The 12,349-nt window shown below is 43.0% G+C and overlaps 1 protein-coding gene across 1 annotated transcript in view; it reads right to left on the bottom strand.

Moving 5' to 3' along the window:
• Positions 1–10,655, bottom strand: part of MIB1 (mindbomb E3 ubiquitin protein ligase 1) — a 136,591-nt gene extending 125,936 nt beyond the window's left edge. The window contains exon 1 of the mRNA XM_010354878.2: positions 10,207–10,655. Coding sequence (XP_010353180.1) covers positions 10,207–10,435 — 229 coding nt within the window. The 5' untranslated portion in view covers positions 10,436–10,655. The remainder of the gene's footprint in view (positions 1–10,206) is intronic.
• Positions 10,656–12,349: the final 1,694 nt, after the last annotated feature.

Raw genomic sequence — 12,349 nt, 5'->3', positions numbered from 1 at the left:
TTTCATGGGACTAAAACGTTTTCTTACAAGAAGCTAAATATAATTATATGTAACAAACTACCTGTGACATATTGTGTAGACACACACACACACTCCCAAAAACCTATTAATGTCCAACAATGGTATTACATTAAATTAATCAAATAACCACAGCATGGACTAGCATAGGACTTCTCATATCCAACATTAAATGCTAGAACAGGGAGGCAGTTCTGACAGAAAAAGATTTTGAATAGAATTGTATATTCAACCAAATTATCAGTCAGTTTTGGGGGTGAGAGAGACAGTGTAGCAAAATAAAGCAATTTTCAGGCCTGCAAGGACTCAAACTCCTATAAAGAAAGAAAAGGGGAAAAAAAGGAAGAAAGAAAGGAAGGGAAAAGGATTTTTCCCCCAAGAAAATAAGAAGGGAATAACATGAGATATAGTATAAGAAGCAGTAATAAGAGAGAACTACAATTTTAAATCCAATTAATTATTAATAACATACCTGTGAGCCAGGTGTGGTAATCCTGTAATCTCAGCACTTTGGGAGGCAGAGATGGATGGATCACTTGAGGTCAGGAGCTTGAGAAACCAGCCTAGCCAACGTGGTGAAACCCCATCTCTACTAAAAATACAAAACTTTGCTGGGTATGGTGGTGCGAGCCTGTAGTCCCAGTTATTTGCGGGGCTGAGGCAGGAGAATCACTAGAACCCGGGAGTCAGAGGCTGCAGTGAGCCGAGATCACACCACTGCACCCCAGCCTGGGCGACAGAGACTGTGTCTCAAAATAAATAAATAAATAAAATAATAATAACTGTGACGTTTAATGCAATTTTATGAGCAAATCTTTTTTTTTTTCTTTTTCTCCTCTGTTTGAGACTGGGTCTCATTCTGTCACCCAGGCTGAAGTGCAGTAGCATGATCTCGGCTCACTGCAACCTCTGCCTTCCAGGATCAACTGATCCTCCTGCCTCAGCCTCACCACCAAATAGCTCGGACTACAGGCACAGACCACCATGGTGGGCTAATTTTTATATTGTTTTGTAGAGACGGGGTTTTGCCATGTTGCCCAGGCTGGTCTCAAACTCCTGGGCTCAAGTAACCTGCCCGCCTCAGCCTCCCAAAGTGCTAGGATTACAGGCGTGAGCCACTGTGCCCAGCTGAGCAAATCTTACAACATAAAAAGAAGCAAGTATTTACAGGAGTATGGTGGGGGAGACAGGACAACGCAAACAAAAATTGGGGACTAATTTTCCTGAAAATTTACATAAAACCAATACAATGAAAAAGGTAAGAGGTATGGGGCAGGAGACAGCCAGGCGCAGTGGCTCACGTCTGTAATCGCAGCACTTTGGGAGGGTGAGGCGGGTGGATCACCTGAGGTCAGGAGTTCCAGACCAGCCTGGCCAACATAGTGAAACCCCATCTCCACTAAAAATACAAAAATTAGACCGGGCGCAGTGGCTCACACCTGTAATCCCAGCACTTTGGGAGGCCGGCGGATCACGAGGTCAGGAGATCGAGACCATCCTGGCTAACACAGTGAAACCCCGTCTCTACTAAAAATACAAAAAATTAGCCAGGCATGGTGGCATGTGCCTGTAGCCCCAGCTACTCGGGAGGCTTAGGCAGGAGAATGGCGTGAACCTGGGAGATGGAGTTTGTAGTGAGCAGAGATCTTGCTACTGTACTCCAGCCTGGACGATAGAGCAAGACTCCATCTCAAAAAAAAAAAAAAAAAATACAAAAATTAGCCAGACATGGTGGTACCCGCCTGTAATCCCAGCTACTTGGGAGGCTGAGGTAGGAGAATCGCTTGCACCCAGTAGGAGAATCCCTTGCACCCAGGAGGTGAAGGCTGCAGTGAGCTGAGATCATGCCATTGCACTCCAGCCTGGGCGACAGAGTGAAACTCCATCTCAAAAAAATAAAGAAAGAAAGAAGTATGGGCAGGAGTAATTAAGAGACTGACTAGTTTTCTACATGCAAAAAAAACCACTAATTTTTCAATCTGTTTGTTACATATTAAAAGGTAGTAATAATTAGCAGAGCAGGAAAAAAAAGGTGATAAAATTTCTAACTCACTGGCTAAAAAAAAAAAAATACAAGAAAACTGGAAAGTTAAAAAGTAAGGTAGCAGCCAGCTGCAATGGCTCATGCCTGTAATCCCAGGAATTTGGGAGGCCGAGGCAGGCGGATCACCTGAGGTTGGGAGTTCGAGACCAGCCTGATCAACATGGAGAAACCCCGTCTCTACTAAAAATATAAAAAATTAGCCGGCAGTGGTGGGGCATGCCTGTAATCCCAGCTACTCGGGAGGCTGGGGCAGGATAATCGCTTGAACCCGGGAGGCAGAGGTTGCAGTGAGCCGAGATCGCGCCATCGTACTCCAGCCTGGGCGATAAGAGGAAAACTTTGTCTCAAAAAAAAAAAAAAAAAAGTCAGGTAGCAGTCATCAGAAAAAATGTATCAGTTGCCACGATACATATGAACAAGTTAAATTCCTCTATTAAAAGACAAAGGTTCTCAAAGTCAGTGAGGACAATATTTAACCATGTCATTTACAACAGAAATTGCTATAACAAATCAATTTAAAAGCTAAAAATTAGTAAACAAAGGTATGCATACACAAATATACTTGTTGCAGTGTTGTTTAAAATGACAAAAAGGAAACACTATAAATGTCCATCAAAATAGTTAAGTAAAATATTTTTTAACTGTTAAATACTATGTACCTAATAAAAAGAATAAGACAGATTCTTATGTGCTAACACTGCAAGATGTCCAAGACGATATATATTTAAAAAGAAAACTGAAGAACAGTATGTATGGCATACCTATATGGGAATACATATGTATTTCTCTATAAATAGTTAAGTTTAAGACATAAAAATAACTGTCACCTTATTTTACCATATAGGAAGTACATATTAGATTACTTATAAGGAAAACAGAAAACATATATGTCAAGTAGAAAAAAGGAATGAAACAAAACTATGTACACCATAAAACCTTAGCTGTGCAAAAAGAACACACTAGAAAGAAACAAGCAGGGCTCAGTGGCTCATGCCTGTAATGCAGGCAATCTGGGATGCTGAGGTTGAAGGATCACCTGAGGCCAGGAGTTTGAGACCAGCCTAGGTGATACAGCAAGACCCCAACTCTAAGAAAAATAAAAAATAAAAAAAATTAGCCAGGCTCGGTGGAGTGCACCTACAGTCCTAGTTACTCAGGAGGCTGAGGTGGGAGGATCACCTGAGCCTAGGAATTCGAGGTTGCAATGAACTACAATCACACCACTGCACTCCAGCCTGGGCAACAGAGTGAAACTTTTTTTTTTTTTTTTTTTTAAAGGCGGGGCACGATGGCTCACAACTGTAATCCCAGCACTTTGGAAGGCCAAGGCAGGTGGATCACTTGACCTCACAAGTTCAAGACCAACGAGGGCAACATGGCAGGACCCTGTCTCTACAAAAAAATACATAAATTAGCTGTGCATGGTAGTGAGCACCTCTAGTTCCAGCTACTCAAAGGCTGAAGTGGGAATGAGGTGGGAAGATGGCTTGAGCCCAGGAGGTGGAGGCTGCAGTGAGCTGAGACTGTGCCACTGCACTCCAGCCTGGGGGACAAGAGTGAAACTCTAGAAAGAAAGAAGAGAAAGGAAGAAGGGGGAGAGAGAGAAAGAGGGAGAGAGGGAAAGGAGGAGAGGGGGAGAGAGTGACAGAGAGGGGTAGGGAGGGAGAGGGGAAGAAAAGAAAAATTAAAAAAGAATGGTTTTGAAAAGAGCACTAAACAATTTACAACAGTATATATCACAAAGTTTCATTTCTAAATTGGTTTACATTTCATTATCAATTTTCCAACAAGCAAAGTATTAGAGGTGGTCATGTTTCTGAATGACTATACTATAAAAGAAAAAGAGAATGATACAGAGGAAAAGCAATGAACTGGCATTCATCCCTACTATCTGCCACTCACCAGCTTTGTGACTAAACAAATTTCTTAAACTCTCTAAACCTCAGTTTCCTTTTATCTTGTTTTAGGATAATATCTAATCTCGGGTCCAATGAGTCAAAAGCTCTTTGAAAAGTGTGTTTGATTCAGAAAATACTCATCCAGAGACATGGCTCTGCTAGAAAATGGAGATACAAGAATAACACAGACCCTTTCCCTTAAACTAATAATCCAGTGCAAAAGACAATTACAACACAGCATACCCTGCTATAACAGATGAAAGCACACGTGTGATGAGATCACACTAGCTAGCAATTAAAGAGGGTGGAGGAGAGACCCTGGTGGATGGCTACTTGAGAACACATTCAAAAAGAAACATCTAATCTAATCAGAGGGACAGGCTGGAAAGTATAGGATCGAAAATATACATTAAGATAGCATTACACTTACAAAAAGTACATATATTAGAAAGGTGTTACATGTTCCTTTATTTCAGTTGTACACAATTCTCTTCTCCCCAACTAATAATGCCAATCTAGTTTTAAAGACATGTATTACCAACAAAAAATCAAGGCTTGAAATCTGTTGAAAGGAAAAGGAGAAAACATAAACGCAGGGCATCTCAAGTAGACAAATAGTCACTTAGTACTCTGCTGTTCAAAGTGTGTCCTTGAGCCAGCAGTATCTGCATCACCTATGAGCTTATTAGAAATATTCTCGCAGAATCCCAGACTTACTGAATCAGAATCTGCATTTTAAAAGGTCCCCAAGTGATCTGTGTGCTTTAAGTTTGAGAAGTACTGACACAGGGGTCTACTAGTTGATTTCTTGAAGTCCTCAGCTCAACCAAGCTGCAATCTACAGGGACTATTAAGAACTAGATAGACTTCCATAATTTACAACATTGTTTTAGTGGAGGAAATAAAGACATTTTACAGAAGTCTTTAAAATAGGTAGGATATATGAGGAAATAAAGTTTTCCTTGCAGATGTCATTAGTAAAAAACATTTTGTGATATTTCATCCCTTCCAGGTGTGGCATCCTGCTGCCCAAACATTGTTCCCTCAAGTCCTGTTTTTTCCTACGGCTTTGTGTCCTGACAAATACCCTTTTCTACTGTAGTTCTAGAAACAGATCAGAATAGGGGACTCAGAAAAGGAAAAGCTGAGGATTATTAATTCATTTCATTTTTTTTAGTCCAGGGTCAGCCCTTTTAAACCTTCAATTGAATATAAAACATCTGAGAAGTTTTTCCACGTATGACCAGAGAGGCATTCTTTGCTAGTGGTCAAAGAAAAGGACAAAGAACTAATTCCAAAACAGTTTGAATGAACAACGACCCGAAGCTGGTTTTGAATAAAGCTGATTTTCTATACCTTTAACTTTGTATTATCTATACCAAGAATGACAGAACCTTAACAGGAAAGCTACATTCATTTTCTCCATTACCTCTGGTAACACCACAACAGTGCAGTCAAGTGAACACAAAGCAAGCATGAATAAAAACACATTTCTCCCCAACTCCTATAAAATCAGTGCCTAGATGATAAAATGTCAACTATACCTACTTGACTACAGACTTCACAAAATTAAATCCAAACTAATTAAATAACATCCCATATAGTCCCAAAATCTTCTTGCTCACTACAAATGAGCCAAATGAATCTGGAAACAAGATAGAAGTTATATCACTCAAAGATACTAAATGCTCCTCTCTGCAAAGTTTAACTATCCTAGACCATAAATTCAAACATATCATGCGTGTCCTGAAAGAAAAAATAAAGCTGATATGCCAAAATATTACAGACCCGCATACAACTCCCAGACAAAATCTTCAAAATGTAGTGAAAAAAATCGTATCAGAAAGATTCACAATGATCCAACCACTCCAGAATCCTTAACTCCCAGAAAAGTTGCAAGGAATCTTATGCTGAAGGTTACCCATTTCTTAATTCTCAATCATACTCCAATAAATTTTCTATTCATATAATGTAGAATGTAAGTGGAACTAGGGAACAAAGGATGAATAATCAAAGGCAACCTCAGTTCTCCCTCTGATAAATATAATGCATTTTTTCAATTAAGCACAAAAATATGTCACACACAAAAATATAGAACGGGCTGAGTGCGGTGGCTGACACCTATAATCTCAGCACCTTGGGAGGCTGAAGCTATGGATCACTTGAGGTCAAGTGTTCGAGACCAGCCTGGCCAACATGGTGAAACCCCGTCTCTACTAAAACTACAAAAGTCAGGTGTGGTGGTGCATGCCTGTAATTTCAGCTACTCAGGAGGATGACATAGGAGAATCGCTTGAATCTGCGGGACGGAGGTTGCAGTGAGCCGAGGTCACACCACTACATTCCAGCCTGGACCACAGAGGGAGACTGTCTCAAAAAAAAATAAAACTCTGTGTGTGAGTGTGTAACACCTATGCACTCACCACAGGGTAGGTTTAATCCCAGAACATTACCAAAATACTTAAAAGCCCCTGGTGTACTTCTACCAATTGTGCTCTCCACTCCCTTCACCATAAGGAGGTCCACTCCCTTGAATTTAGTATTTATCATTAACTTTATGTGGCACACTTTTACCACACATGTACATATCCCTAAACCAATGAGTCTCAATTGGGAGCAATGTGCTCCCACTAGGTGACATCTGGCAATGTCTGGAGATATTGTGGGTTGCCACAAGGAGGTGGGGTGCTACTGCATCTAATGGGTAGAGGCCAGGGATGCCTGCCTACAATGCACAGGACATTCCTATAACAAAAAATTATCCTATCCAATTCAAAATGTCAATAGTGCCAAGGTTGCAAAACCCTACCCTAAAATAGTTCTGTTCCGCACTTTAACATACCATAGGTTTTCTTTTGCAACTTACTTTATTTGCTTAACATTCTCTTCTATACAGTACTGTACTATATAAATTCATACAATTTATCCATTCTCCTGTTAATGTACATTTAAGTTGTTTCCAATTTTCTGTTTTTACACGCAACACTGCTGTGAACATTCTTTTTTAAATTTTACTTTATTTATCTCAAAACCACAGTAACTGCTGTGAACATTCTTATATAAGCCTCTATGTGCTCAAACAGAGATTGTCTCCAGGACAGTGACTTTCAGAGTGTTGTTCTTCAACCACTAGGGAAATCCTCAAGACCCTTTGAAGGGCTTCATGAGGTCAAAAGTATTTTCACAATAATACATAAGATACAAGTTATCTTTTTCATACTGGCATCACATTGCTGTTACAAAAGCAACAGCTGGTAAAATTTCTGGTGACTTAGCCTAGTTAACACTGTCATTAATGAGACACATGGATACCATGTACCTCCTGGTATCATGCACTAATGAGGGTAAAACATCACTTCTATGATATTCTTGCCGAAAATACATAATCTGAATTTAATCATGAAAAAGCAGCAGAAATACCCAATTTGAGAGATAACAAAATTGTTTTTCATTACCTTGACACTGACTAAAGACTGAAGAACTCGCCCAGATTGGAAGAGACCACTAAATGCAACGTGTGATCTTGGATCAGAAAAAGAGTATTAGTAGGACACTAATAATAACCACTACATATAATCTGAATAAATGAAATTTGAACAAGGTGTATAGATTAGTTAATATAGTATTACCATATTAGTGTTAATTTTCTAGTTTTGATCATTGTACTTGCTAAGATATTAACAGCTGAAGAAGGTGGGTAAGGGGCAAAAGGGAACTCTTACTAGTTTTGTAATTTTTCTGGAAGACTACAATTGTTTCAAAAACAAAAGTTAATTTTTAAAATGTTAATTTTATGCAAACAAATATCAAGTACTTAATAAATATTGAGTAAATCTTATAGAATGTAACAAAATGTCAATGAACACTGATTATTAAATATTTTGAAGAAAAAAAAACACTGAAAGTAGTATTATAGTACTGGGGCAAAATAAGAGCCAGGAGCTTACAATTTTGTTCAATTCTTAAAAAAAAAAAAAAAACCTGAAGAATTTAAACCGTAGAAATTAAAATATATTTCAACAAGTATTTCATACGAAGGTTGGCTGTCCTGTGTCCATCCTGCTCTTAAAAGGTTTATTAAAAGATTAGATGAACAGGATAAACCACTACATATAACAAATTAATATATAAAATTATCTTACTAAACTAAGATTCTAAAAGTTATTTCTGAAAAAATCTACTTTTATACTGATAATAAAACTATTAATATGATAGATACATCCCATACTACAAACATATAGATAACATTACTATCCCTTCAAAAATTACCGTAGTAAAGAATATGTTACACTTTACCCTAGATATTTAAATTTCCTCATAAAGCTACAATTACCGATACCAAGAATTCCTCCAAATACGGGTTGTGGTCAGACTCTAGTTTGAGCTAGCATGACAACAAAACTTCAAGGCTGCAGGTGGCAAAACAAAACGCTGTCTCAAAAAAAAAAAAAAGAGTAGGCAGACATTAGGCCTCAAACACTGTTGCTGGCAGTGTCAACTCATAAAACGTCTTCAAAAAGCAATTAGTCAATATCTACCAAAATGTTAAATATATGCAATGTTTTGATGCAGCAATTCCACTTCTTCAGAAATACTCAGCACATATGCATAAGGATATATGTGCAAGGACTTATTCACTGCATCATTGTAAAGAAAACATGAAATAATAAAATGCCCATCGATAAACTTCTGGTTAGATAAATCACCGTATCCAATCACTGGAATACTGTGCAGCCATGAAACAATGGAACAATCACCAATATAATTTAGTGAAAGAAACAAAAGTGCAGAGGAGTGAATATAGTTATCATTTGTACTTAAAAGGGGATTAGATTTATAGTATAGTCACACACATGCTTGCCATGCAATAGAGTATTCTGTAAGACCACACAAAAAACTAGTAACAATGGCTGCCCCTTTTTGGGCTGTTGAATCTTTTCATTTTCTTCTAGTCATGTACATATACTCTTTTTAATATTCAGAAAGCTATCTAAAGCCTGACCTTACGGCTGACTCCTGTAATGCCAGCACTTTGGGAGGCTGAGATGGGAGGGCTGCTTGAGGTCAGGAGTTCAAGACTAGCCCGAGAAATAAAGCGAGACAACTGTCGCTGTAAAAAAAATTTTTTTAATAACTGTTTTTAAAAAGCTAGCTAAGGAACACAATTTGTTGAATTAGCTGTTCAAAAATTGAGTTGGCTTGTGTTAAGTTCTTTATTGCTACTAATAATAACTATGAGCCCATTCCAAGATTTGTAAGGCCTTGCCAAACTCAATCAATGTCTTAGAAGCAGCTCATTTAGGAATACTGAAAAGTACCCAATTTTAAATGTGAACTATTTTCTACAGAATCAAGGATAAATAGTACCAAAGATGAACCTATATGAAAATGAATTTGAAATTTATTTTGTGAAAGCAAGCCTTTGGTTTAATCATTTAGAAACTCTAGCGTCAATAACAGACACCTAAAAGTCACTAATCAAGATTCACTAATCAAGGATCCTGACTCACTGCTAGGTGAATGGGTAAGATTCTGACATCACCTTACTGAGACGGATGTTAGTGTAACAAAAAATAGAATCAGGTGTCCCCTATGCCGATCTGCCACTTGGAAAAAGTATTTAACACAAAGAAATGGTTCAAGAGCTCAGGCTGTTTTTCCCTCTATTGATATAAAGATATAAAATAGAACAATATGGATGAAAAATCATTCCACAGAGTCCCAAGTAACATTTGGCTACTGAACTCCAAGTCATTCTGTGTCACAGGCGGTAAGAAAAAAGGCATCTCCACAAATCCGAGGTATCAACGGCCCCTCGGCAATTGTCAACGGTCAACTGAGCACCATATGGCAAGGCAAGCCTCCCTTCAGACAGTTATCACTTGGTGGCTGATTAATTTCAATGGCTTATTAGATAGGCCTCTCCAGACTCCTTCCCAAGAGGAGGAGTCGGGTTGGGGGAGCTGTGTCTGTTCTCTTCCCGGTGCTTTGTGTTTTCCAGGCTTGAAAGCATCCCGGTGTTGGTGCTGCCATCATTTCCCTTGGGGGTAGGGGGTCTTTTCTGTAAGTTTTTGTTCACCCGTTCTGAACCTAGAATTCCCTTGGCGCTTTCCCTTTCCGCTCACTCCAGCCGGGCGCTGCCCACCAGATGTCCCACCGCAGACCTCTCCCCGCGCCACCGACGTCCACCGCAGCTCGCCCCTTCCCCCCGCGCGCGCAGGCCCGGGCCAGGTGGCCGCGGCTTACCGGTGGGCGCGCTGTCCAGGATGCGGAGGTCGTAAGCCCCGGAGCAGCGGTAGTTGGCAGCGGTGCCGTTGTCCCACACTACCACCACCTCCTCGGGGCTCTCGAAGCTCCGGACGGTGCCCACATGGCCCTCGCCGCCGTCCTGCTTCCCCCACTTCCAGTCCGGGCCGCGCACTACCCGAGCGCCAACCCCTTCCACCATCACCCGGTTATTCCGGGAGTTACTCATCGGGGCCCGGGCGGTGGGCTCCGCCGCCGCCGCCGCCGCCGCTGCCGCCGGGGGGCCCGTGAGGGAGTTGGGCCCGGGCCGGACTCTCGGCGCCGGCGGGGGCGGCAGCGAGCCCCGGGGGACGTGGGAATAACTCACTGAGGCGGCGGCGCGGTCCCCGCGGAGCCCAAAGCCGCTGCCCAGCCGTCGCCGCCGCGCCCCCCGCTCGGACTGGAGGGCGGCCCGCGGCTGCTCGGAGGCGGCGGCGGCTAGCGGGCGGAGGGGAGGGGGCCGTGGGCGGGGACTCTCCCGCTTCCTCCGGGCTCCCTGGCCAGGCTACAGCGACGACCGCCAGGAAACCACGCTCTCCCCCGGCCGGGAGCGCGAGGAGCGCAGGAGGCCGGGGGAGGTAAGCCCGCGGGGGCCGGCGAAGGCGGCGGGGAGCAAGCTTAACTGCCGGCCTTTCTGCGACCCCGGGCCCTCGCTCCGGGACGGGAGCCCGAGCGTCGGCGCCGCCTCCTCCCCCGTGGGCAGCGGTGGTACCTCCCGGCGTCCGGCGAGGGCCCGGGCCCTCCGGCCCCCTTCTCTCTGCCCCCGCGCCAACCGCCGCGCTCCGCCCCGCCACAGAGTCCCAGCCCGGCGAGAGCGGCTCCACATCCGGGTACCGCCGTACCCGCGGCCGGAGGGGCACCTTCTCAGAGCGTCTAGGAGGGGGATCCTTGGCAATAATAGAGTGGGAAGGGTTTCGGGGAGCCGCGCGATCGCGGGAAGAAAGGAGGAGAAAACTGATCCCTAAGCGGCTCTCCAGGGGCCAATGAGAATGCGCATGCGCGCGGTCTAGAAAAAGGGCGGATGGAAGCCCAACCCCAGCCCCGGGCGATGGAGGGGCGGATCCCTGGAGTTGCCGCCCGATGGTGCCGCGCGCCCTATGAGCTGTGAGGAAAGCGGTTGGGCCGTCCTGGAGGCGGGGCTGGAGAAAGTGAGGGTCGGGAGGCTACCCGGGCTGCCGAAATTGGGCGGCTGTGATGTGGCCAGTTTTTCACTGACTGCTAGTTTTCCTAGACGAACTAAGTGTGAATAGGGGATTCCATATTCTTTTAGTCTTCTTTTTTAACGAAGGCAGAAATACATCCACCAATTCAGGGCGACCTGTATTTGTGTGGGTGTAAATTGAAAACATTTCAAACCAGACAGAGCAGGTGGTTAGTAGTGTGTTTTTAAGCTGAACAGCATGGTATGGAATGTTGTGAGCAACGGTAAAACCTTTTAGAAGATGTGTCTTGCCTTTATGCACAAGTAGAGGGGTAGGTAGACTCCAAACTTCGCTCATTAATAATTGCCTCCGCTCGCGAAAAAATTCAGTCCCTAATTACAAAATGCAACCTTCAAAGGAAGATTCGAGGATTATAAACGAAGTTTCTGGTTGCCGTTATTCAAAGACATTATGCTGCATAGGGTTTAAAACCATTGTTTCCACAGGCTAGCACTGTTGGCACTGTCAACATGCATTGTTAGCATAAACTGTTGCTTTTCCTGATAGTCAAAGGAGGGAAACTCTAACAGAATGGATAATCAAGGGAAAAGACAAGCGAAGGGATGTAAAATGTACCCAAGGAATTATCATGTACTGAAATAAAATTTTGTTTGTTTGTTTTGTTTTTTGCTTTGTTTTTGAGGCAGAGTCTCACTCTGTCATCCAGGCTGGACTGCAGTGGTGCCATCTCGGTTCACTGCAACCTCCTCCTCCTGCTTTCAAGGGATCCTCCCACCTCAGCCTCCTGAGTGGCTGGGACCTCAGGAACGCTCAACCACGCCCAGCTAATTTTTTGTATTTTTGGCAGAGGCGAGCAGGAGGCATGGGGGGAGCTTTTTGCGGGGTGGATCTCACTATTTTCCCTGGCCGGACTGACTGGTCTCGAACTCCTGAGCTCAAGT

This window comes from Rhinopithecus roxellana, chromosome 21, assembly GCF_007565055.1.
Source record: "Rhinopithecus roxellana isolate Shanxi Qingling chromosome 21, ASM756505v1, whole genome shotgun sequence".
In the NCBI taxonomy this organism is placed as follows: domain Eukaryota; kingdom Metazoa; phylum Chordata; class Mammalia; order Primates; family Cercopithecidae; genus Rhinopithecus; species Rhinopithecus roxellana.
The sequence above is the reverse complement of the archived record's forward strand: the minus strand, read 5'-3'. Positions and strand labels throughout refer to the sequence as shown.